The sequence below is a fragment of the Leucoraja erinacea genome, unplaced genomic scaffold, assembly GCF_028641065.1.
Source record: "Leucoraja erinacea ecotype New England unplaced genomic scaffold, Leri_hhj_1 Leri_128S, whole genome shotgun sequence".
Classification (NCBI taxonomy): Eukaryota; Metazoa; Chordata; class Chondrichthyes; order Rajiformes; family Rajidae; genus Leucoraja; species Leucoraja erinaceus.
Window position 1 is genome coordinate 22,501 of NW_026575550.1, and position 27,678 is coordinate 50,178.

At 45.0% G+C, this 27,678-nt stretch overlaps 1 protein-coding gene across 3 annotated transcripts in view; it reads left to right on the forward strand.

Moving 5' to 3' along the window:
• Positions 1-27,678, forward strand: part of LOC129715640 (uncharacterized) — a 38,827-nt gene that overhangs the window by 609 nt on the left and 10,540 nt on the right. The window contains exons 2-9 of one of the 3 annotated variants that reach the window (XM_055665501.1): positions 3,342-3,656; positions 4,306-4,578; positions 6,817-6,933; positions 8,651-8,752; positions 10,163-10,288; positions 13,224-13,319; positions 16,151-16,255; positions 27,545-27,582. In XM_055665501.1, the coding sequence (XP_055521476.1) occupies positions 3,342-3,656; positions 4,306-4,578; positions 6,817-6,933; positions 8,651-8,752; positions 10,163-10,288; positions 13,224-13,319; positions 16,151-16,255; positions 27,545-27,582 (1,172 nt within the window). Of the gene's footprint in view, positions 1-3,341; positions 3,657-4,305; positions 4,579-6,816; positions 6,934-8,650; positions 8,753-10,162; positions 10,289-13,223; positions 13,320-16,150; positions 16,256-17,295; positions 17,814-27,544; positions 27,607-27,678 lie in introns of those variants that run through there. The other 2 variants (XM_055665502.1, XM_055665500.1) reach the window with 2 other exon arrangements.

A 27,678-nucleotide genomic window follows, 5' to 3' on the forward strand; every position in this document is an offset into this window, starting at 1 on the left:
CTTGTTTCCCCTCCCCCCCCCCCCCCCCCTTCATTTTCTACATAGCGTTTCGTTATCGGTTTCATTCATTCGAGGGTCATGGGTCTGTGTACAAATATGTGAGCGTTGTAAGGGATTTTCTGCGAGTTTTCTGGGACATCCCGTTCACCAAGTCCTGCTAATTCCTCTACCATCATCCCACCACCTCCTCTGCTCACGCTATCCTGGTTTCACGCCCGAATTCGTGGCTTTATCTGCGATCTTTATTTAAATGTTTATTTTCTTGCCTGAGTTTCCATGTAATATTTGTCCCGCCGCCAGCGCATTTGAGCTGAGAAATATACAAAACGCTTGGTGACTCAGCGGGCCAGGCAGTATCTCGACTCTAGAGAACGGCCTGAAGAAGGGTCTCGACCTGAAACGTCGCCCATTCCTTCTCTCCAGGGATGCTGCCTGTCCCGCTGAGTTACTCCAGCATTTTGTATCTATCTTCGGTTTAAACCAGCATCTGCAGTTCCTTCCGGACGTCTTTGACACCGGTTTAAGAAAAGGCATCTGCAATTCCTTCCCACACACCCTACAGACCTATCCATGTACTCCAGGAATGCTGCCTAACCCGCTGAGTTACTCACAAATAGTTGGAGTAACTCAGCGGGTCAGGCAGCATATCTGGAGGAAAAATGTTTGGTGTCATTTCGAGTGGGGAAGAAACATAGAAACTAGGTGCAGGAGTAGGCCATTCGGCCCTTCGAGCCTGCACCGCCATTCAATATGATCATGGCTGATCATCCAACTCAGTATCCCATCCCTGCCTTCTCTCCATACCCCCTGATCCCTTTAGCCACAAGGGCCACATCTCCCTCTTAAATATGGCCAATGAACTGGCCTCAACTACCTTCTGTGGCAGAGAATTCCACAGATTCACCACTCTCTGTGTGAAAAATGGTTTGCTCATTTCGGTCCTAAAAGATTTCCCCTTTATCCTTAATCTGTGACCCCTTGTTCTGGACTTCCCCAACATCGGGACCAATCTTCCTGCATCTAGCATGTCATCATGGTGAGACCACACCTGGAGTATTGCGTACAGTTTTGGTCTCCTAATCTGAGGAAAGACATTCTTGCCATAGAGGGAGTACAGAGAAGGTTCACCAGACTGATTCCTGGGATGTCAGGACTTTCATATGAAGAAAGACTGGATAGACTCGGCTTGTACTCGCTAGAATTTAGAAGATTGAGGGGGGATCTTATAGAAACTTACAACATTCTTAAGGGGTTGGACTGGCTAGATGCAGAAAGATTGTTCCCGATGTTGGGGAAGTCCAGAACAAGGGGTCACAGTTTAAGGATAAGGGGAAAATCTTTTAGGACCGAGATGAGAAAATTATTTTTTACACAGAGAGTGGTGAATCTGTGGAATTCTCTGCCACAGAAGGTAGTTGAGGCCAGTTCATTGGCTAGATTTAAGAGGGAGTTAGATGTGGCCCTTGTGGCTAAATGGACCAGGGGGTATGGAGAGAACGCAGGTACAGGATACTGAGTTGGATGATCAGCCATGATCATATTGAATGGCGGTGCAGGCTCGAAGGGCCGAATGGCCTACTCCTGCACCTATTTTCTATGTTTCCCGCTGAATTACTCCAGCTTTTTTTGTGTCTATCTTCGGTTTAAACCTGCATCTGTAGTTCCTTCCCATTCTTACTTGATACAGCTTCACAATCCTATTGGAATGACATACAAATAAACATACAATAATCAAAAATACCATAAAGTAATAATCAGTAATGCTAGGTAACCAGTCCAAACAGTTTATAACACATTTTAGTAATAATGCTCACAGTATTCCCTCTAACATTTTAGTTCTCACAGTTCTTCCACAATAACATCTAATCCTATCAACTGCAGGACCATCCGAGGCACTAATTCATAAAATCATAAGATTATAAGTGATAGGAATCGAATTAGGCCATTCGGCCCATCAAGTCTATTCCGCCATTCAATCATGGCTGATCTATCTCTCCCTCCTAACCCCATTTTCCTGCCTTCTCCCCATAATCTCTGACACCCGTGCTAATCAAGAATCTATCAATCTCTGCCGTAAAAATATCCACTGACTTGGCCTCCACAGCCGTCTGTGGCAATGAGTTCCACAGATTCACCACCCCCTGACTAAAGAAACTTCTCCTCATCTCCTTCCTAAAGGTACGCCCTTTAATTCTGAAGTTTTGGCCTCTGGTCCCAGACTCTCCCACCAGTGGGAACATCCTCTCCACATCCACTCTATCCAGGCCTTTCAATATTCTGTAAGTTTCAATGAAGTCCCCGCCCCATTCTTCTGAACTCCAGCGAGTACAGGCCCGGTGCCGACAAACGCTCATTGTAGGTTGACCCACTCATTCCCGAGATTGTTCTTGGGAATCCCAATCTTAAATTTAATGTGGTAGTGTAATGCTTATGTATAATGTGGATGAATGTGAGGTTATCCACTTTGGTGGCAAAAACAGGAAAGTAGACTATTATCTGAATAGTGGCCGATTAGGAAAGGGGGAGATGCAATGAGACCTGGGTGTCATGGTACACCAGTCATTAAAAGTAGGCATACAGGTGCAGCAGGCAGTGAAGAATGCGAATGGTATGTTAGAATTCATAGCAAAAGGAGTTGAGTATAGGAGCAGGGAGGTTCTACTGCAGTTGTACAGGGTCTTGGTGAGACCACACCTGGAGTATTGCGTACAGTTTTGGTCTCCAAATCTGAGGAAAGACATTCTTGCCATAGAGGGAGTACAGAGAAGGTTCACCAGGCTGATTCCTGGGATGTCAGGACTTTCAATTTAAGAAAGACTGGATAGACTCGGTTTGTACTCGCTAGAATTTAGAAGATTGAGGGGGGATCTTATAGAAACTTACAAAATTCTTAAGGGGTTGGATAGGCTAGATGCAGGAAGATTGTTCCCAATGTAAGGGAAGTCCAGAACAAGGGGTCACACAGTTTAAGGATAAGGGGGAAATCTTTTAGGACCGAGATGATGAAAACATTTTTCACACACAGAGAGTGGTGAATCTGTGGAATTCTCTGCCACAGAAGGTAGTTGAGGCCACAGTTCATTGGCTATATTTAAGAGGGAGTTAGATGTGACCCTTGTGGCTAAGGGGATCAGGGGGTATGGAGAGAAGGCAGGTACAGGATACTGAGTTGGATGATCAGCAGTGATCATATTGAATGGCGGTGCAGGCTCGAAGGGCCGAATGGCCTCTACTCCTGCACCTATTTTCTATGTTTCTAAATCTGTTCCCTCCGCTCTCCTGTGTTCTGAATTGGATCCTCCCGTGCCTCTGAGATGCCGACTATTTCTCTTGGTCCTCAGGGACAACGTTGACGCCAAGCTTGGAGATATTCGGTGCCATCGGATCGTCTGTTGTGCTGCCTGGTCCCGGCGAAAAAGAAATTCAACATGTGCAGCACGTCCGTTGGGCATTTGGCATTGTCCGAATTATAGATTACTTTTACCGCTCATTGCAAAACGCCACATTCACCACCTTCTGTAAGGATCGATGCGAGTTCAACTCTGCCAATGGATTTGTGATGCTGAAAAATTTAACAGCTAAAGACCAAGGTCTCTATAAAGTTGACGTCGATTTAATTGCCAACAACAGCAGAGTCATCAAACTGAATGTTATGGGTGAGCAGTTTATCGGTTTGTTATTGTGTTGCATAGTTTAAGTCTATTATACAGCCTGTCTATTGTTCATGCCGACCAACATGCCCCATCTATGATAGCACCACCAGCCTGCGTTTCACAAGTTCGAAACGTAGATTTAGGCCATTTGGCTGATCTCTGCCTTCTAATCCCATTTTTCTGCTCTCTCCCCACAACCCTTGATACCCGTTCAAATCAAGAATTTGTCTATCTCTGCCTTAAAGATATCCACTGACTTGGCCTCCACAGCCCTCTGTGGCAATGAGTTCCACAGATTATCTACACTCTGACTAAAGAAGTTCCTTTCTAAAAGCGCGCCCTTTAATTCTGAGGCTGTGACCTCTGGTCCCATCAGAAACATCCTCTCCACATCCACTCTATCTATGCCTTTCATTATTCTGTCAGTTTCAATGAGGTCCCCCTCAACCTTCTAAACTCCAGCGAGCTCAGGCCCAAACACTCATCATATGTTAAGTCACCCATTCCAGGAATCATTCTTGTAAACCTCCTCTGTACCCTCTCCAGAGCCAGTGCATCCTTCTTCAGATAGGGGCCCAAATTTGTAACAATTTTATTTGGAAACTCCTTAAAGTTGTCCATGCTCGGACTGTTTATTTTCATTCTTCATCAGAACGACTGTCGTCTCCTTCAATCGCCACTGGAATTGCCATGGTGGATCAAGACAGTAATCTGACATGCCAAGTGGCTGGCGGGAAGGTGAGCTCGGTCCGATGGACGAAAGACGGCCAAATGATAACAAACAGCGACGAAACGTATCGCTTGTTGCAAAACAACCTCACCTTGCAGATCCGGAATGCCCAAAAATCAAATTGTGGAGTCTTCACTTGCATCGTGGAAAATCGTGTCAGTGAAGTCAACCATTCTTACCACCTCTTCATTCATGGTGAGTGATGTTAGTTTAGTTTAGCTTAAGGTTTTCAGTTTAATTCAAATTCAACTCAAACAAAACTCAGAATCTGAGTTACTGTGTGGAGATATGGGGTAACACCTACAAAACCAACCTACAGCCGTTATACACATTACAAAAAAGAGCAATAAGAATTATCAATAACGTTGGATATCTAAAACATACCAGTTTATTATTCTTAAAGTCACTTACACTGAAGTTCACCGATCTGGTTAAATTTAAGACTGCGCAAATCATGTACAAAGCAAGAAGTAATTTACTTCCAAGAAATGTACAAAAACTGTTTATGGAAAGACAGGGTGGGTATAATTTTGACTGATTCCTGGGATGTCAGGACATAAGAAAGACTGGAAACTCGGCTTGTACTCAGAATTTAGAAGATTGAGGGGGGATCTTATAGAAACTTACAAAATTCTTAAAAGTATGGACAGGCTAGATGCAGAAGATTCCCGTGTTGTGAAGGGGTCACAGTTTAAGGATAAGGGGGAAATCTTTTAGGTGGGTAAAACAGGAGCATAATTCAGTTTACAAAGATGTCCAAAAACACTTGTTTAAAAGGATATTGGGATGAGGATAGGTGATTGTGATATTTGTTATACTGATTGTATTGGGAAGGGTGATTATAGAGTGATGGGTTGTATATATGACTAAGATACTGTATAGTATATGAGGGGTTTTTCTTTTCTTTGTATTTTTTTCTTTTATGTATGACTTTGTAAATATTTGATTAGTGTATAAATGTAAATAATTTGGTGTACATATAGCTGCTGGTGTACAGATGGTGTACATATAGCTGCTAAATTTGTATAAGATAATTACAAGCAGTTGAATAATGGGTGGGAATTAATAAGCTTTGGCTTCTTCCTGTTCCTTTTCAGACACATACGATTTCATTTATTTATAGATATACTTTATAAATATTTTTGTTTTGTTTTTTGTATGCTGTTTCACATTTGCTTTTTATTCTTTTATTCTGTTCAAAATAAATAATTAAAAAATAAAATAAAAAAAACATTAATAGCCTATTGCATTTTATCTGTCTCTTATGTGTGTGTGTGTGTGTGTGTGTGTATATATATATACATATATATATATGTACATATATATTATATATATAATATATATATATATATACATACACATATATGTGTATATTCATATATACACACACACACACAAACACACACACACACACACACACACACAAACAAACACACACCCACACACACACACACACACACACACACAAAAATACAAAAAAGAAAAAAAAGACAAAAAAAAAAAAGAAAAAAAAAAAAAAAAGAAAATAAAGAAAAAAGAAGAAAACACTAATCTGTTCTGTTCTATATTTATTTATGCCTACTATATTATGTTGTGCTGAAGCAAAGCAAGAATGTCATTGTCCTATCTGGGACACATGACAATAAACTCTCTTGAATCGTGATTCTTGCCTCGTCTTCACACCTTACACTTCCTTATCTCTGTGTCCAACCCCATCTCCCCTGACTCTCAGTCTGAAGAAGGGTCTCAACCTGAAACGTCACCCGTTCCTTCTCTCGAGAGATGCTGCCTGTCACATTGAGTTACTCCAGCATTTTGTGTCTATCTTCGGTGTAAACCAGCATCTGCAGTGGTCTCCTAATTTGAGGAAGGACATCCTTGTGATTGAGACAGTGCAGCGTAGGTTCACGAGATTGATCCCTGGGATGGCGGGACTGTCATATGAGGAAAGATTGAAAAGACTAGGCTTGTATTCACTGGAGTTTAGAAGGATGAGGGGATACTTATAGAAACATATAAAATTATAAAAGGACTGGTCAAGCTAGATGCAGGAAAAATGTTCCCAATGTTGGGCGAGTCCAGAACCAGGGGCCACACAGTCTTAGAATAAAGGGGAGGTCATTTAAGACTGAGGTGAGAAAAAACTTTTTCACCCAGAGAGTAGTGAATTTGTGGAATTCCCTGCCACAGAGGGCAGTGGAGGCCAAATCACTGGATGGATTTAAGAGAGAGTTAGATAGAGCTCTAGGGGCTAGTGGAGTCAAGGGATATGGGGAGAAGGCAGGCACAGGTTATTGATAGGGGACGATCAGCCATGATCACAGTGAATGGCGGTGCTGGCTCGAAAGGCCGAAAGGCCTCCTCCTGCACCTAATTTCTATGTTTCTATGTTTCTATGCAGTTCCTTCCAACACATAATATTTCCTATTTCAGGTATTCCGTCTCTACATAAAATAACCCTGAGCTTCTCCATTGCGGCTCTGATTTCTGGCTGCACAGTCTTCATCGGGATTATTGTTTCTTGTTTACTGGGAGGCAGTACTGCAATAAGTAAGAGATATTTATTTACATTTTTCTACCGATCGTTGTTGAAAATTAATCAACCATCACAACGTGAGGGGGAGATATTTTTTAAATAGTCGTTTTTTACAATAGAGCGATTGTTTCTCTTTCTTTCTTTTCTAGGGTCTATTTCTTAACTTTCTTCTCTGACTCTCTCTCTAATGGGTTCTCTTTTCCCAACACCTTCCTGCACATTCACGACTCCTTCTCACTTTCCTTACTTCTTTTATTTCTAACTTTCTTAAAGCTCAAAAAATGAAGGGGTACAACAAATGTAATAAGATATATGTGGTGTGTATTGCTGTAACTTATTGTACTTCTAATTAAAAAAAAAAAAAAAAAAAAAAAAAAAAAAAAAAAAAAAAAAAAAAAAAATTTAAATTAAAAATAGCCCCAAAGTGCTGGGGTAACTCTATCGGCAAGGTGGCGCAGCGGTATAGTCGCTGCCTCACAGCGCCAGAGTCCCGGGTTCAATCCCGACCACGGGTGCTTGTCCGTACGGAGTTTGTTCGTTCTCCCCGTGACCTGCGTGGGTTTTTTCCCGGCTGCTCCGGTTTCCACTCACGGCCCAAACACGTGCGGGTTTGTAGGCCGATTGGCTTCGGTAAAAAATGTGAATTGTCCCTAGTGTGTGTAGGATAGTGTTAGTGTACGTGGTAATCGCTGGCTGGCTAGCCCCTGTCCCACTTAGGAAACCTGAACGGAACCATCTGGATACTTTGCGTCCCACCCAAGGTTTCCGTGCGGTTCCCGGAGGTTTTTGTCAGTCTCTCCACCTGCTTCCACTACCTGCAACCTCCGGCAACCACCTGCAACCTTCCGGGAACAGCACGGAAACCTTGGGTGGGGCGAAACGTCTCCAGAGGTTTCCGTTCAGGTTTCCTAAGTGGGACAGGGGCATTAGTGCTTCCACATTAGGCTTTTCAACAAATGGATATACTGGGCAGAATGGAAATTTCTTTCACCAGAGGGTGGTGAATGTGTGGAACTCATTGCTATGGATGCCAAATGCTTGGGTAGTTTTAAAGTAGACATTAATACGTTCTTGATAAGTATGGGCGTCAAAATCTACCTTTAGAAGGGAAGAGAATGCGATTCATAGTTTAGTTTAGTTTATTGTCATGTGTGCCGAGGTACAGTGAAAAGGTTTTTTTGTTGTGTGCTAACCAGTCAGCGGAAAAACTATACATGGTTCACCAGACTGATTCCTGGGATGTCAGGACTTTCATACGAAGAAAGACTGGATAGACTCGGCTTGTACTCGCTAGAATTTAGAAGATTGAGGGGGGATCTTATAGAAACTTACAAAATTCTTAAGGGGTTGGACAGGCTAGATGCAGGAAGATTGTTCCCGATGTTGGGGAAGTCCAGAACAAGGGGTCACAGTTTGAGGATAAGGGGGAAATCGTTTAGGACCGAGATGAGGAAAACTTTTTTCACACAGAGAGCGGTGAATCTCTGGAATTCTCTGCCGCAGAAGGTAGTTGAGGCCAGTTCATTGGCTATATTTAAGAGGGAGTTAGATGTGGCCCTTGTGGCTAAAGTGATCAGGGGGTATGGAGAGAAGGCAGGTACAGGATACTGAGTTGGATGATCATATTCAATGGCAGTGCAGGCTCGAAGGGCCGAATGGCCTACTCCTGCACCTATTTTCTATGTTTTTATGTATCTATGTAATGTTGAAACTCATTGCTTATTTTTGCAGGTCTACCGTCTCATCAAAATATACTGCTGTTCTTGCAGTTGGCATCAATGGTGTCTCTTGTCGTACTCATGGCAGCAATTTGTTGCTGGGGGGAAACTTCAGGTAGAGTATATGCCCCTGTTTCTCTCTTGATCGGATATTGCATATTGCACACTCTATTATCGAGTAGTAGGTCGGGTGGTAAGGCTGCAGAGAGATATAGAAACATAGAAAATAGGTGCAGGAGGAGGCCATTCGGCCCTTCGAGCCAGCACCGCCATTCATTGTGATCATGGCTGATCGTTCCCTATCAATAACCCGTGCCTGCCATCTCCCCATGTCCCTTGACTCCACTAGCTCCTAGAGCCCTATCTAACTCTCTCTTAAATCCATCCAGTGATTTGGCCTCCACTGCCCTCTGTGGCAGGGAATTCCACAAATTCACAACTCTCTGGGAGAAAAAGTTTTTTTTCTCACCTCAGTCTTAAATGGCCTCCCCTTTATTCTAAGACTGTGTGGCCCCTGGTTCTGGACTCACCCAACTTTGGGAACATTTTTCCTGCATCTAGCTTGTCCAGTCCTTTTTATAATTTTATATGTTTCTATAAAATCCCCCCTCATCCTTCTAAACTGCAGTGAATACAAGCCTAGTCTTTTCAATCTTTCCTCATATGACAGTCCCGCCATCCCAGGGATCAATCTCGTGAACCTACGCTGCACTGCCTCAATCACAAGGATGTCCTTCCTCAAATTAGGAGACCAAAACTGTACACAATACTCCAGATGTGGTCTCACCAGAGGTCTATAGAACTGCAGAAGAACCTCTTTGTGGTCATACTCTTCCACATTCCAATTATAAGTTGTGGATACTGCCCAGTCCATCACAGGATCTGAACTCCTCACCGTCGAAGGGATTTACTGGAATCGCTGCCTCAAAAAGGCAGCCAGCATCATCAGATGCTATCCAGCTACCGGGAAGTAGGTACAGGAACCTGAAAACTGTAACATCCAGTTACAGGGGGATATATCTGGGAGTCCTTGTTCATCACTCACTGAAAGTAAGCATGCAGGTACCGCAGGCAGTGAAGAAATGACAGGCTAGATGCAGGAAGATTGTTCCCGATGTTGGGGAAGCCCAGAACAAGGGGTCACAGTTTAAGGATAAGGGGGAAATCTTTTAAGACCGAGATGAGAAAAAAAAAATTCACACAGAGAGTGGTGAATCTCTGGAACTCTCTGCCACAGAAGGTAGTTGAGACCAGTTCATTGACTATATTTAAGAGGGTTAGATGTGGCCCTTGTGGCTAAAGGGATCAGAGGGTATGGAGAGAAGGCAGGTGCGGGATACTGAGTTGGATGATCAGCCATGATCATATTGAATGGCGGTGCAGGCTCGAAGGGCCGAATGGCCTACTCCTGCACCTATTTTCTATGTTTCTATGTATCTATTTCCTTCCTTTGTGCTATCATGCCTCTTATTCACTGTAATTTTAATTTCAGTTATAAATTACTAATTTTTGTTTTTTATTATAGAATATTCTGGAATCATTGTGGTTGGATTGGTGATTTCAAGTCTCCTCCTAATACTGATCTTGGTTGCGATGTGTAGTATGAAGACATATGGCTGGGAGTGGTTTAATAACATCCTGTCAACCCATTGTAAGTTCAATCAAGAGATACGATACAATGATACCATGATGATACAATTTATTTGTTGTTATTTGAATCTCATTGAGGTTCAAACGAAATTTGGTTTCTGCAGTCATACGCACAAGTAGAAAAAACCAAGACACAGCACAATTTACACAAATTTACAGTGAATCTCCTCCTCACTGTGATGGAAGGCAAAGTCTTATCTGTCCCCTGCACTCCTCGTTCTCCTCCCGATGTCAGAGTCAAAGCCCCGGGCGGCGATGGTAAGTAAGTCCCGCGGCCATTAAAGCCGCGCCGGTCGATGCAAGGCCGCGCTCCGGGTCTTGATGTTGGAGCCCCCGGTGGGCGCTAGCAAGTCCCGCGTCCATTTAAAGCCGCGCCGGGCGATGTAAGACCCCGCTCCAGGTCATCCTCAACCCCGCAACTCGGGCGGGAGAAGTCGCAGTTGCGGAAGCCCCGAAAAGCGGTCTCCCACCAGCGACCCGCGGGCTCCCGGTGTCACCGTCCACCAGACCTGCGGGTGGAGCCTCCAAATCTCCGGGGTCGGGCCGCAGCAGCGCGCCACCACAGCTCTCCAAACTCCAAACTCAGCCAGCTCCGCGATGGTGAGCAGTTCGCAGGCTCCGCGACTGGAGGCCACTCCACGGTGCTAGGCCCCAACTACAACGGAGACCCGACAGGGAAAAGGTCGGGTCCTCCGTACAGGGAAAATATTTTAAAAGTTCCCCCGCCCCCCCCCCCACACACACATACACAGTAAAAAAAATCACTAAAAACTACACCCAAACAAGACAAGATCATTTTAAAAAGACAGATGGACTGCAGAGGCCGCTGCGACGTGAGTCGTGCCACCCACCCAATGTATGTTACTTTTTACAGGACGCAGGTATAATCACCAGTTAAATATTTCAGCAGTTGCTGCTTAATTCAACCAGCGGTATGAATATTGACTACTCTAACTTCAAGCAACCCTTGCTTTCCTTCTCTCTCCATCCCTCCCCCCTTCCCAGTTCTCCGACCAGTCTGACTGTCCCCGATTACATTATCTCTCTTTGCTTTGATTTCATATTCCCCTATTCTCCTTACAGTGATCTGTTCTACATTTTCCTTGATCTGCATTTCTTTTGATGTCTCATTTTCACACCCTACCCATCCTTATCTCTGCTTCTCCCAGTCCCTTGACTCTCAGTCTGAAGAAGGACAATGTTACAAAATTTTGAGATTTAAAAAATCAAGTCTGCGATTTATCCCATCGGATAAAGCATAAAAAGAAGTTTCATTTGACACCTAATTCACTTTCATATCTTCAATATTAAAAAAAGCTATGGCCATTTTCATACTCGGAAATTAGCATCTTGTTCCCTATTGCTTTTCCATTGACTTAACACAAAAGCTGTGATTGAGGACAGTCAAATGGCCATAACTTTCTTAAAAATTAAGAGAACTGAAAGAAATTTTCGTTTATTATAGATTGAAGCATTCTGAATGCTGATGCTGCCTCACCCGCTGAGTTTCACCAGCATTTTCTGTCTACCTTCGATTTTTCCAGCATCTGCAGTTCTTTCTTAAACATTGTTAGCTGTTTGGTAGGTGAGAACAAGTTTAAATGAGACTCAACAAGACGACTTTGAAGCTGGTACGACTTGGGTGGGTGGAGGGATGGAGAGAGAGGGAAAGCAAGGGTTACTTGAAGTTAGAGAAGTCAACATTCATACCACTGGGCTGTAAACCGCCCAAGCGTAATATGGAGGAGGCCCAGGACAGAAAGGTCAGTGTGGGAATGGGAGGGGGAGTTAAGGTGTTTGGCAACCGGGAGATCAGGTAGGTTCAGGCGGACTGAGTGGACGTGTTCAGCGAAACGATCGCCCAGTCTATGTTCTATTGGTCTCGTCGATGTATGAGGGATTAGTTTAAAGTCTCATCACATTCGACACAGACACTGCAAGCTGAAGGATCTATATCTTTGCTGTACTATAGTTTAGCTTAGTTTAGAGATACAGCGCGGAAACAGGCCCTTCTGCCCACCGAGTCCGCACCGACCAGCGATCCCCGCACACTAACACCATCACACACACACACACACACACACACACACACACACACACACACACACACACACACACACACACACACACACACACACACACACACACACACACACACACACACACACACACACACACACACGGGACAACTGTTACATTTATACCAGGCCAATTAACCTACAAACCTGCAGAGAGAGTACAGAGGAGATTTACTAGATTGTTGCCTGGGTTTCAGCAACTAAGTTACAGAGAAAGGTTGAACAAGTTAGGGCTTTATTCTTTGGAGCGCAGAAGGTTAAGGGGGGACTTGATAGAGGTCTTTAAAATGATGAGAGGGATAGACAGAGTTGACGTGGATAAGCTTTTCCCACTGAGAGTAAGGAAGATTCAAACAAGGGGACATGACTTGAGAATTAAGGGACAGATGTTTAGGGGTAACATGAGGGGGAACCTCTTTACTCAGAGAGTGGTGGCTGTGTGGAATGAGCTTCCAGTGAAGGTGGTGGAGGCAGGTTCGTTTTTATCATTTAAAAATAAATTGGATAGGTATATGGACGGGGAAGGAATGGAGGGTTATGGTCTGAGTGCAGTTAGATGGGACTAGGGGAGAATACGTGTTCGGCACGGACTAGAAGGGTCGAGATGGCCTGTTTCCGTGCTGTAATTGTTATATGGTTATATGGTATTTGGAGTGTGGGAGGAAACCGAAGATCTCGGAGAAAACCCACGCAGGTCACGGGGAGAAGGTACAAACTCCGTACAGACGGGATTTGACCCGGGTCTCCGGCGCGGCATGCGCTGTAAGGCAGCAACTCTGCCGCTGCGCCACCCTGATATTACAGTTAGTTACGAAATTAATGTTCAAAACTTTGTGATTGAATTTGTTTTGTTGGCAGTCTGCAGAATTATGGTGGATGCAGTAACTCCATTGGGCGGACTGATAGTTATTTTCTCATCTGGAATTCTGATTGCAGAGATATTGAAACAAGCTGGTGAGTGTCAACCCTTGTTATAATAGACCATAGAAGTGATGGGCGGGCGGGGGGGGGGAGGGGTGTCCATTACTACAGATTGTCCGTTATATCAGAGTAATATGCCCCTGTCCCACTTAGGAAACCTGAACGGAAACCTCTGGAGATTTTGCGTCCCACCCAAGGTTTCCGTGCGGTTCACGGTGGTTGCCGGTGGTTGCAGGTAGTGGAAACAGGTAGGGAGGCTGACAAAAACCTCCGGGAACCTCACGGAAACCTTGGGTGGGGCGCAAAGCCTCCAGAGGTTTCCGTTCAGGTTTCCTAAGTGGGACAGGGGCATTTAGGGATTACCAGGCAATGGAGTATCATTGTATGAGTAGTGGATGCAAGGAACTGCGGATGTTGGTTACAAAATGCTGGAGTAACTCAGCGGGACAGGCAGCATCTGTGGAGAGAGGGAATGGGAGACGTTTCGGATTGCGACCTTTCTTCAGACACCATTCGGGTCTTGACCCAAAACGTCACCTATTCCTTCTCTCCAGAGATGCTGCCTGGCTCACTGAGTTACTCCAGCATTTTGTGTCCCTATTCAAAGATGCTGCCTGACCCGCTGAGTTACTCCAGCATTTTGTGTCTATCTTCGGTGTAAATCAGCATCTGCAGTTCCTTCCTACACAATGAACCATTCGACATTTCCTAAACATCATCTGCTTTGATCTATCATTTTCACACCTTACCCTTCCCTATCTTTGTGTCTCCCTCTCCGCTGACTCTCAGTCTGAAGAAGGGTCTCGATCCGAAACGTCACCCATTCCTTCTCTACAGAGATGCTCCCTGCCCCGCTGAGTTACTCCAGCATTTTGTGCTTGTCTTCGATGTAAACCAGCATCTGCAGTTCCTTCCTCCACATTTCTGGTCGGGACCCTACTTCAGACTCTGGGCCTGGAATTTGGGTGGGTTGATGGGCCTGCCCTGCTGGCAACCGTGGGGGAGGGGAGGATCGGGGAGTCGATGATGGAGGGCAGCCGGAGTGCGGGTCGGATCGGCGGTGAGGGCTTGGGGTGATGTCGGCAGCCTAGCCTGCTGGTGAAGATTGGCAGATGCCTCCACCCTAAACGATATTGTTATAAAGAGGTCCGTAGTAACGAAGGCTTACTGTAATCTATTGTTTCCTTATGAAAGTCCTGGGATGTCAGGACTTTCATATGAAGAAAGACTGGATAGCCTCGGCTTGTACTCGCTAGAATTTAGAAGATTACATAGAAACATAGAAACATAGAATATAGGTGCAGGAGTAGGCCATTCGGCCCTTCGAGCCTGCACCGCCATTCGATATGATCATGGCTGATCATCTAACTCAGTATCCCATCCCTGCCTTCTCTCCATCCCTTTAGCCACAAGGGCCACATCTAACTCCCTCTTAAATATAGGCAATGAACTGGCCTCAACTACCTTCTGTGGCAGAGAATTCCACAGATTCACCACTCTCTGTGTAAAAAATGATTTTCTCATCTCGGTCCTAAAATACTTCCCTGTTATCCTTAAACTGTGACCCCTAGTTCTGGAAGATTGAGGGGGGATCTTATAGAAACATACAAAATTTGTAAGGGGTTGGACAGCCTAGATGCAGGAAGATTGTTCCTGATGTTGGGGAAGTCCAGAACAAGGGGTCACAGTTTAGGGATAAAGGGGAAATCTTTTAAGACCGAGATGAGAAAAACATTTTTCACACACAGAGAGTGGTGAATCTGTGGAATTCCTTGCCACAGAAGGTAGTTGAGGCCAGTTCATTGGCTATATTTAAACTGGAGTTAGATGTGGCCCATGTGGGATCAGGGGCATGGAGAGAAGGCAGGTACAGGATACTGAGTTGGATGATCAGCCATGATCATATTGAATGGCGGTGCAGGCTCGAAGGGCTGAATGGCCTCTACTCCTGCACCTATTGTCTACGTTTCTATGTTTAGATTATTGTAGTTTATTGTAGTTTAGTGTAGTTTAGTGTAGTTTAGTGTAGTTTAGTGTAATTTAGTTTAGTTTAGTGTAGTTTAGTGTAGTTTAGTTTAGTGTAGTTTAGTTTAGTGTAGTTTAGTGTAGTTTAGTGTAGTTTAGTGTAGTTTAGTGTAGTTTAGTGTAGTTTAGTGTAGTTTAGTGTAGTTTAGTGTAGTTTAGTTTAGTTTAGAAATACAGCGCAGAAACAGGCCCTTCCTCAGATCTGAATTTGATTCCAAGGCTTTTCATAGAAACTTGCAAGAATTAGTTTAGTTTACAAATACAGCACTGAAAAAGGCCTTTCGGCCCACTAAGTCCGCATCGACCAACGATCTCCGCTCATTAACACTATCTTGCACAAACTAGGGACATTTCTTACCTTTATACCAAGCCAATTAACTGGTAGAGTTGCTGCCTCACAGCTCCAGAGACCCGGGTTCGATCCCGACTACGGGTGCTGTCTGTACGGAGTTTGTACGTTCTCCCCCTTAACCCGCGTGCGTTTTCTCCGAGATCTTCGGTTTCCTCCCACACTCGAAAGACGTACAGGTTTAGGCTAATTTGCTTGGTATAAATGTAAGTTGTCCCTAGTGTGTGTAGGATAGTGTATGTGTGCGGGGATCGCTGGTCGGTACGGACTCGGTGGGCTGAAGGGCTGCATCTGTAAACTAAACTAAACTAATTATTTCGAGTTACTATAGGAAGTCTTGAAATCAAACTAAGATCCTAGGAAGAGGCCATTCGGCCTGCTGTATCTGTGCTGTCCTTCACTCTAATTAGACCCACGGTCTATAATGACAAATGCTGGAGTAACTATTATTTTATACGTTTATAATTTACATTCTTTTGTCTACCGACAGGAAAAGGCTGTGAATCCCCAGACAATCTTCTATCAAGTATTCTCCCTGCTGTCATTGTGCCATCAGTTGGCTTTGTTATGTTCTTTGCAAGTTACGCCATATTGTGTAAGTAAAATTCCCAAAATGCTTGTTTCATAATCACAACAGACTTGCATTACGGGTTACGTTTTGCCAACCCTTGCATGGAACCATAGAAACATAGAAAACAGGTGCAGGAGTAGGCCATTCAGCCCATCGAGCCAGCACCGCCATTCAATATGATCATGGCTGATCATCCACAATCAGTAACCCGTTCCTGCCTTCTCCCCATATCCCTTGATTCCGTTAGCCCCAAGAACTATTTCTAACTCCCTCTTGAAAACATCTAGTGAATTGGCCTCCACTGCCTTCTGTGGCAGAGAATTCCACAGATTCACAACTCTCTGGGCGGAAAAGTGTTTCCCCTCATCTCAGTCCTAAATGGCCGACCCCTTATTCTTAAATTGTGATCCCCTGGTTCTGGACTCCCCCAACATTGGGAACATTTTAGCAGCCTCCAGCCTGTCCAAACCCTTGAGAATTTTATATGATTTTATTTGTCTCTTTACACCTCCCCCCCCCCAACCCCCCCCCCCCTCCCCCTCCCCCCCCCCCTCCCCCCCCCCCCTCCCCCTCCCCCTTAACCCACTCATTCCTGGCATCATTCTCGTAAACCTCCTCTGGACCCTCTCCAGAGCCAGCACATCCTTCCTCAGACATGGTGCCCAAATATGCTCACAATATTCCAAATGTGGCCTTGTAGAGCCTCAGCGTTACATCTCTGTTTTTGTATACAAGCCCTCTTGAAATAAATGCTAGCCTTGTGTTTGCCTTTCCACTGGCTGGAAAGCATTCAACAAAAGCAGCTGTTGGCTTGGTGTTAATGTAAATGTACCCTGGTCCGTGTAGGATAGTGTTAACGTGCGGGGATCTGAAGAAGGGTCTTGTGCTGAAAAGTCACCCATTCCTTCTCTCCAGAGATGTTGAATTACTTCACCATTATTGTCTATTCAGCTTAAACCAGCGTCTGCAGTTACTTTCTGCAACTTGTGGTCACAGTAACGAGGTCAAGATACCTGTTGTTTCATTCTGCAGACTCATAGATGATCTTTCGATTTTGCATTTAGGGTTTTGTGGACGGAAGCCATAACCTGTGCCTCCAGTCTCTGATGGAAATGTGAGAAAAACAACATTTAAAACTATTGTGTAGGAAGGAAATGCAGATACTGGTTTAAATCGAAGATAGACACAAAATGCTGGAGTAACTCAGCGGGTCAGGCAGCATCTCTGGAGAGAAAGGATGGGTGACGTTTCATGTTGAGACTGAAGAAGGGGTCTCGACCCAAAAACATCACCCATTCCTTCTCTACAGAGATGCTGTGGCCCCTTGTTCTGGACTTCCCCAACATCGGGAACAATCTTCCTGCATCTCGTCTGTCCAACCCCTTAAGAATTTTGTAAGTTTCTATAAGATCCCCCCTCAATCTTCTAAATTCTAACGAGTACAAGCCGAGTCTATCCAGTCTTTCTTCATATGAAAGTCCTGACATCCCAGGAATCGGTCTGGTGAACCTTCTCTGTACTCACTCTATGGCAATAATGTCCTTCCTCAGATTAGGAGACTAAAACTGTACGCAATACTCCAGGTGTGGTCTCACCAAGACCCTGTACAACTGCAGTAGAACCTCCCTGCTCCTATACTCAAATCCTATTGCTATGAGTCATGCTCCTCCACACTCACCAATGAGAATAGTTGGCTTAAGCCCATCGCACACTATTTAAAATGGCAAAATGTAGACCAAAATGCTGGGGAAACTCAGCGGGTGAGACCGCATCTATGTCTGAGTTTGGCCCTTCTTTAGACTCAAGCATTACTCCAGCATTTTTGTCCACCGCTCCATAGATGCTGCCTCACCTGCATTCACATTCCCGTGCAGATGGTGTGATAGGTGAGACATGGCGGTGGTCCCAGCACCGACCCCCCCTCGAGGCACGGCTCACACCTCCCACCCTCACCTCCGGCGGCTCTCTCTGTGTCCGTCGGCCCCTCTGTCCACACCCCATGGAGTTTTGAACCCGGAGCGGACTGGGTGAGTGGGGGCGTCGATGCCGTCTCCGGAGCCGCAGGGATGGATCTCGGGCGAAGGCTCCGCTCCGATGCCCGACCCCAGGTCACTGACCCTCACCTCACCCCTGGACCCCCGGGTTACTGACATAGAAACATAGAAAATAGTCGCAGGAGTAGGCCATTCAGCCCTTCGAGCCTGCACCGCCATTCAATATGATCATGGCTGATCATCCAACTCAGTATCCCATCCCTGCCTTCTCTCCATACCCCCTGATCCCTTTAGCCACAAGGGCCACATCTAACTCCCTCTTAAATATAACCAATGAACTGTGGCCTCAACTACCTTCGTTGGCAGAGAATTCCACAGATTCACCACTAAACCTGACCCTCACCTCTCCGTCTATAGTCAAAGGGTAAGGTTGATTGATTTGTTTGTGCAGAACAGTGATGGAAGTCTGACTCCTCTTGTTTCTATGTTTTTGTTTCTCTATATATTTGCATAACAGCATGAATTATAATCTGATTTCCATACATGAATATACTAAGGTCATTCATGTGCTGCACCTGTTGATCAGAGCCTGGCTCTACTGTGGAATGTAATTAGGAATGTGATTTAGCCTAACCTTATTCACACCTAATCCAACTTGAAGCATAAATGTTGCATTTAAGTATAAGTTAAAAGTATGCACCAGATTCCACAATTTCAAACTGAAAAAAAAGGCAAAAGCTTCCTACCGTGGGAGGGGGGATACCCCGACACACAGTCCCTCGGTCACTGCACTCCCTCGCTATTTCTGCCTCTCACCTCTCACCCTATGTTGGCAGCCCTGCTCTATGACTCTAACTTTTCCACCGCCCCTCTGTGATTGTAATGGACTAACCCTGTGGTGGGGGAATTTTTTTGTGTTCTGCAATAATAATTTCACCATATCCCACTTGCATGCACAGACCATCAAACTCTACTTTAGACTCTGGAGATACAGCGCAGAAACTGGCCCTTCGGCCCACTGAGTCCGTGCTGTCCCACTGATCACCCCATACAACTACCACTATCCTACACACACTGGGGACAATTTTACCGAAGCCTAATGGCCGACGCACCTGCACGTCTTTGGAGCGTGGGAGGAATCCGGAGTGCCGTAGACCCGGGTTCGATCCTGACAGCGGGTGCTGTCTGTACGGAGTTTGCACGTTCTCCCCGAGACCTGTGTGAGTTTTCTCCGACCTACAGGTTTGTAGGTTAATTGGCTTAGTAAATGTTAAAATTGTCCCTAGAAATCAGATTCCAGCAAGTACAATTGATAGGTACACAAAAATGCTGGAGAAACTCAGCGGGTGCAGCAGCATCTATGGAGCGAAGGAAATAGGCAACGTTTCGGCCCAAAACGTTGCCTATTTCCTTCGCTCCATAGATGCTGCTGCCCCCACTGAGTTTCTCCAGCATTTTTGTGTACCTTCGCTTTTCCAACATCTGCAGTTCCTTCTTAAGTACAATTGTAATCTCACTAATATTTAAATCCTCGTTGACTTCCACTTCCCATTAGTTTGGGCTATGTTTTCCACAGACTCTTTATCTGAAGTCCCTGACCCTCTTTGAACTTGAGTTAAACGCTCAACTTCCTGGAGTCCGTCTTCTTAAAGACATAATTAGTGCATTTAAAGCTTTCTGCTGGATTTTTCAAATCATCTGCTCTTGGTATTTGCATGAATTTTCATGAAATAAACAAGCAAATGGTTTTTGTTGTGCATGGGTTTATGAAAATATTATGAAAATTGAGGAGGCCCTACAGCACTTGCAGCGCCAGAGACCCAGGTTTTTGTTACAATCCCCCTTGAAACAAACGCTAGCCTTGCGTTGTCTTTCTGCTGACTGGAAAGCACGCAACAAACGCTTTTCACTGCACTTTGGTACACGTGACAATAAGCTAAGCGGAACTGAACTGAGAATTGTAGATGCTGGAATTTTGGAACAAAAGCAGATGGTAATACTCAGCTAGTCAGTGACGCCTGTTTGGATTCCAAATTTGAGGAAGGACATTCTAGCTATAGGGGGGTTGCACGTAAGGTCACTGGGTCATAGGGGTTGACGCTCAATCCATCTGGAGGACATCCGTAACTTCCGGTATATGTTATTAATGCAAGAAACGCAAACTTTCCTACCGGTTAAAAACCGCCAAAATTTTGAATTTTTGCGCTGAAAAAAATTGTGTGAGTCGGGATAAGTGTGAGAGACATGTACCCAACTTTAGAATTCAAAACGTGAAGTGAAATGAAGGTTTAGAGAAGCGAGAACTGAAGGGACAACAGCAGCTAAAGTGCTTGGTAAGTGCTAGGTTAATTCCCAGGATGGCAGGACCGTCATATGTTGATAGAATGGAGCGGCTGGGCTTGTATACTCTGGAATTTAGGATGAGAGGTGGTCTTATTGAAACATATAAGGTTATTAAGGGATTGGACACGCTGAAGGCAGGAAACATGTTCCCGATGTTGGGGGAGTCCAGGACCAAGGGTCACAGTTTAAGAATAAGGGGTAAGTCATTTAGAATGGAGATGAGGGAAATCTTTTTCACCCAGAGAGTTGTGAGTCTGTGGAATTCTCTGCCTCAGAGTGCGGTGGAGGCTGGATCTCTGGATGCTTTCAAGAGAGAGCTAGATAGGGCTCTTAAAAAATAGTGGAGTCAAGGGATATGGGGCGAAGGCAGGGACGGGGTACTGATTGGGGATGATCAGCCATGATCATATTGAATGGCGGTGCAGGCTCGAAGGGCCGAATGGCCTACTCCTGCACCTATTGTCTATTGTCTATTGATTGATGCATGGTAGGGAGAGACTAATGCTATGAAACAAAAGATAGTGTTAATCGCTGGTCGGCACGGACTCGGTGGGCCAAAGGGCCTGTTTCCGCACTATATCGAAACTAAAACGCACGACATAAGGTGGAAACAAAAGACTGCGGATGCTGGTTTATACCAAAGTTACACACAAAGTGATGGAGTAACCCAGCGAGTCAGGCGGCATCTCTGAGGAAAAAGGTGGCCGACATTTTGAGTTGAACTGAAGAAGGGTCCCGACCAGAAATGTCGCCCATCCTTTTTCTCCAGAGATGCTGCCTGACCCGCTGAATTACTCCTGCACTTTGTGTCCATCTTTACAGGGCACAAAGTCTTGATGAGAAAGTCTCCTTCTTGCCATAGAGGGAGTACAGAGAAGGTTCACCGGACTGATTCCTGGGATGTCAGGACTTTTATATGAAGAAAAACTGGATAGACTCGGCTTGTACTCACTAGAATTTAGAAGATTGAGGGGGGATCTTATAGAAACTTAAAATATTCTTAGGGGGTTGGATAGGCTAGATGCAGGGGTTGTTCCCAATGTTGGGGAAGTCCAGAACAAGGGGTCACACAGTTTAAGGATAAGGGGGGACATCCTTTAGGACCGAGATGAGGAAAACATTTTTTACACAGAGAGTGGTGAATCTCTGGAATTCTCTGCCACAGAAGGTAGTTGAGGCCACAGTTCATTGGCTCTATTTAAGAGGGAGTTAGATGTGGCCCTTGTGGCTAAAGGGATCAGGGGGTATGGAGAGAAGGCAGGTACAGGATACTGAGTTGGATGATCAGCCATAATCATATTGAATGGCGGTGCAGGCTCGAAGGGCCGAATGGCCTACTCCTGCACCTATTTTCTAAGTTTCTATCTTTACATATTTAGACATGACATACTGGACTAACTCAGTGGTTGAGGCAGCATCTGTGGAGAACATGGACAGATGACGTTTCTAGTTGGGGCCCTTCTTCAGTGGAGTTTCTCCAGCACTTTTGTCGGCCTCTGTGCCCTTGCGGTTTTTAAATTGATCATCGTTTTCAAGAGAGGGTCAGATTTATCTCTCAGGGCTAACAGAATCAAGGGATATGGGGGAGAAAACAGGAACGGGGTATTGGTTGTTGATGATCAGCCATGATCATATTGAATGGCGGTGCTGGCTTGAAGGGCCGAATGGCCTAATCCTGCACCTGTTTTCCATGTTTCTGTTTCTATGTAATACGGACAGGTGACGTTTTGGGTCGGGACCCTTCTTCAGACCCGGTCCTGACCCAAAACGTCACCTATCCATGTTATCCAGAGATGCTGCCAGACCCTCTGAGTTAGTCCAGCGTTTTGTGTCTACCTTCGGTATAAACCAGCATTTGCAGGTCATTTTTAGTACAGTACTATCACCACTGGATTTTGTTGACATATGGATATGAACAGTTTTGTAGTTGTTAGTTAGTCAAGTCAAGTCAAGTCACATTTATTTCTATAGCACATTTAAAAAAACAACTCTCGTTGGCCAAAGTGCTTTACATTTGTTACAAGAATAGCACAACAAAACAGACTACATACATATATACATGTAGCCCTCACTCAGTGGACGTCAGGAAAGGCTTGGGAGTATAGATAAGTCTTTAGTCTTGACTTAAAGGAGTCGATGGAGGGGGCAGTTCTGATGGGAAGGGGGATGCTGTTCCACAGTCTAGGGGCTGCAACCGCAAAGGCACGGTCGCCCCTGAGCTTATGCCTAGACCGCGGGATATTCAGCAACCCCAAGTCGGCCGATCTGAGGGGCCTGGAGGTGGAGTAGTGGGTGAGAAGACTTTTTATGTGGGTGGGGGCAAGCCCATTGAGGGCTTTGTAGACATGGAGGAGTATTGAAGTTTATACGGAACCGCACAGGGAGCCAGTGGAGAGAGGCCAGGATCGGGGTGATGTGGTCCCTTTTTCGGGTGCCCGTCAGGAGTCTCGCACACTGCGGCGTTTTGGACCAGTTGCAGGCGGGACAGGGGAGATTGGCTGATTCCAGTGTAGAGGGAGTTGCAGTAATCTAGGCGGGAGGAGATGAATGTGTGGATGATCTTTTCCAGGTCATCAAACTGGAGGAATAGTTTTATTTTAGCTCTCGTCCGAAGCTGAAAGAAACTAGCTTTTACCACGGCATTGACTTGTTTGTCAAATTTCAGTGCTGAGTCAAATATCACGCCAAGGTTTTTGACGTGAGGTTTGAGTCGTGGGGTAAGGCTTCCAAGGCTGCCTGCTATCATTTTGATTGAGTCCGAGGGGCCGAGAAGGATGACCTCAGACTTACTCTCGTTTAGTTGGAGGAAGTTCTGGGCCATCCAACACTTTATATCCTCGAGGCAGTGGGTAAGGTTAAGCAGATTTGATCGGTTTTTGGGCTTCGGGGGGGAGATAGAGTTGGGTATCGTCTATGTAGCAATGGAAGGAAATGCCGTGCCTTTCAATGACTTGGCCTAAGAGGAGCATATACAGGGGGAAGAGAATGGGGCCACGGATGGAACCTTGTGGAACCCCACAGCAGAGATTAGCTGGGGAGGAGATTGAGTTGCCTAGTTAATGCTGAACAATGAAATGCTGCTACCAAAATAGTGAAGTTATAGTGAAGAAAAGTGAATAGTGCAGATCAGAAGAACTCTTGAATATTTTTACTGATCTTAATCTTGGACAGAATCCAACTTGTTTACTAAGCTACAATCAAAATATTAAAATTCCCAAGCAAAGAAAAACAATTTCGGAGAGGAACTCAGTGGGAGAGGCAGATTCTTAAACTTCCTATGGGCCCTATACAAGGCCAGCACATCCTTCCTCGAATATGTTGCCAAGGAGCAGCTCACAATACTCCAAATGCAGCCTTATAAGCCTTCGGCATTTTATCCTTGCTTTTAGAAACATAGAAACATAGAAAATAGGTGCAGCAGTAGGCCATTCGGCCCTTCGAGCCTGCACCGCCATTCAATATGATCATGGCTGATCATCCAACTCAGTATCCCGTACCTGCCTTCTCTCCATACCCCCTGATCCCCTTAGCCACAAGGGCCACATCTAACTCCCTCTTAAATATAGCCAATGAACTGGCCTCAACTACCCTCTGTGGCAGAGAGTTCCAGAGATTCACCACTCTCTGTGTATTCTAGTGTTCTCAAAATGGATGCTAATAATGCATTGGCTCCAATTAGTAATCAGATTAAAAAGATTCAGCCTGAGTATTGGGTGTCGAAGTCGGGAGGTCATGTTGCAGTTGTATCAGACCGCATTTAGAGTCTTGAGTTCAGTTCTGGGCACCGTGTTATGGGAAAGATATTGTCCAGCTGGAAAGGGTTCAGGGGAGATTTACGAGGATGCCGGCAAGGCAAGAGGGTCTGAGCTACATAGAAACATAGAAACATAGGTGCAGGATTAGGCCATTCGGCCCTTCGAGCCTGCACCGCCATTCAATATGATCATAGAAACATAGACATAGAAACATAGAAAATATGTGCAGGAGTAGGCCATTCGGCCCTTCCAGCCTGCACCGCCATTCAATATGATCATGCCTGATCATCCAACTCAGTATCCCATACCTGCCTTCTCTCCATACCCCCTGATCCCTTTAGCCACAAGGGCTACATCTAACTCCCTCTTAAATATAGCCAATGAACTGTGGCCTCAACTACCTTCTGTGGCAGAGAATTCCACAGATTCACCACTCTCTGTGTGAATTTTATTTTTCTCATCTTGGTCCTAAAAGACTTCCCCCTTATCCTTAAACTGTGTGACCCCTTGTTCTGGATTTCCCCAACATCGGGAACAATCTTCCTGCATCCAGCCTGTCCAACCACTTAAGAATTTTGTAAGTTTCTATAAGATCCCCCCTCAATCTTCTAAATTCTAGCGAGTACAAGCCGGGTCTATCCAGTCTTTCTTCATATGAAAGTCCTGACATCCCAGGAATCAGTCTGGTGAACCTTCTCTGTACTCCCTCTATAGCAGGAATGTCTAGAGGGATAGGTTGAGCAGGCTGGCACTCCATTCATTGGAGCACAGGAGGGTGAGGAGTGATCTTACACTTGTGTGTATACAATCATGAGATGAATAGATCGGGTAGGCACACAGAGTCTCTTGCCCAGTGTAGGGGAATCGAGGACCAGAGGACACAGGTTTTAGGTGAAGGGAAAATGATTTAATAGGAATCTGAGGGGTGACTTTTTCACACAAAGGGTGGTGGGTATATGGAATGAGCTGCTGGAGGAGGTAGTTGAGGCTGGGACTATCCTGACGTTTAAGAAACAGTTCGATAAGTACATGGATAAGACAAGTTTGGAGGGATATGGACCAAACACAGGCAGGTGGGACTAGTGTAGGTTGGTCATGTTGACAGCTGTGGGAAGTTGGGATGAAGGGCCTGTTTCCATGCTGTATCGCTCAATGGCGATGTCTCTATGAAATCAGATAGCCTTTTTTTCTCAATCTAATAACAGCATATCAAATTTTTTATTGCAGATTAATTAGATTTCAAACCACTATGCCTGGCCAGAACAAATGTCGGCACTTTCCTCATCTGTGTTTAGTTTGTGATACCATAATAACTGCATTCAAATCACGATGCTACATATAGCTCTTTTGTTCACTGACTAATGTAAACTTTTGTTCAAATGCACAAGGAAGTTCCGCACAAAACTGGAAATTCTAGGTACATGTTTTTGCATGCAGAGAATTCAGACTGTGGTATGAGGAAATTGTTAGCTTTGTTTAGCCTAGCGATACAGCATCGAAACTGGCCCTTCGGCACACCGACCCCGTGCCGACCAGCGATCCCCGCACACTATCACTATCCTACACACACTAGGGACAATTTTATATTAATACCAAGCCAGTCAACCTACAAACCTGTACGTCTACAGTTTACAGTCCAATATATTGTCAAGTGTACCATGGTACAGTGAAAAGCTTTGGAGTGTGGAAGGAAAGCGAAGCACTCGGAGAAAACCCACGCAGGTCATGGGGGAAACGTGCAAACTCCGTACAGAGAGCGCCTACGATGAGCGTTTGTCGGCACTGGGCCTGTACTCGCTGGAGTTTATCAGAATGAGAGGGGACCTCATTGAAACGTATCGAATATTGAAAGGCTTGGATAGAGTGGATGTGGAGACGATGTTTTCTCTAATGGGAGAGTCTAGGCCTAGAGGTCACAGCCTCAGAATTGAAGGACATTCAAGTTCAAGTTCAGGTGAGTTTATTGTCATGTGTCCCTGTATAGGACAATTAAATTCTTGCTTTGCTTCAGCACACAGAGCATAGTAGGCATTTACTACAAAACAGATCAGTGTGTCCATATACCATGATATAAATATATACACACATGAATAAATAAACTGATGAAGTGCAAATAACAGAAAATGGGCTATTAATAATCAGTTTTGTCCGAGCCAGGTTTAATAGCCTGATGGCTGTGGGGAAGTAGCTATTCCTGAACCTGGACGTTGCAGTCTTCAGGCTCCTGTACCTTCTATCTGAATATGTTTTCACACAGAGAGTGATGAATCTCTGGAACTCTCTGTCACAGAGGGTAGTTGAGGCCAGTTCATTGGCTATATTTAAGAGGGAGGTGGCTAAGGGGATCAGGGGGTATGGAGAGAAGGCAGGTACGGGATACTGAGTTGGATGATCAGCCATGATCATATTGAATGGCGTTGCAGGCTCGAAGGGCCGAATGGCCTACTCCTGCACCTAATTTCTATGTTTCTATGTTTCTATGAGTGTGTGGCCAGGATGGTGTGGGTCTTTGATGATACTGCCAGCCTTTAGGAAGGAGATGAGGAGAAATTTATTTAGTCAGAGGGTGGTGAATCTGTGGAATTATTTGCCACAGACGGCTGTGGAGGCCAAGTGAGTGGATATATTTAAGGCAGAGATAGATAGATTCTTGATTAGTACGGGTGTCAGGAGTCATGGGGAGAAGGCAGGAGAATGGGGTTAGGAGGGAGAGATAGATCAGCCACAATTGTTTAAGAAGGAACTGCAGATGCTGGAAAATCGAAGGTACACAAAAATGCTGGAGAAACTCACGCGGGTGCAGCAGCATCTATGGAGCGAAGGAAATAGGCAACGTTTCGGGCCGAAACCCTTCTTCAAACTCGGCCACGATTGAATGGCGGGGTGGAAAGTGGTGGAGGCAGGTTCATTGGTGTCATTTAAAAATAAATTGGATAGGCATATGGATGAGAAGGGAATGGAGGGTTATGGTATGAGTGCAGGCAGGTGGGACTAAGGGGAAAAAAAATTTGTTCGGCACGGACTTGTAGGGCCGAGATGGCCTGTTTCCGTGCTGTAATTGTTATATGGTTATATGGTTATATGGTTATATGGATATGATGGGCTGAATGGCCTAATTCTGCTCCTATCACTTATGACCTGATGACTCGTGTTTGTCTTCGGTATGAGCCAGTATCTGCATTTCTATGTTTTTACAACTTGTCATGTGGTCTGGTCCACAGATACGAAACACAAGCAGCAGATGAGAACAGAGCAAGAGGTACGAAATGAACAGCAAGACTGCGTGAGTAACAGCAGTAAAGGGAAAGTAGAAACATTGGCATTAGTCCAAGTTATGTAATGGGGAATCGCAACT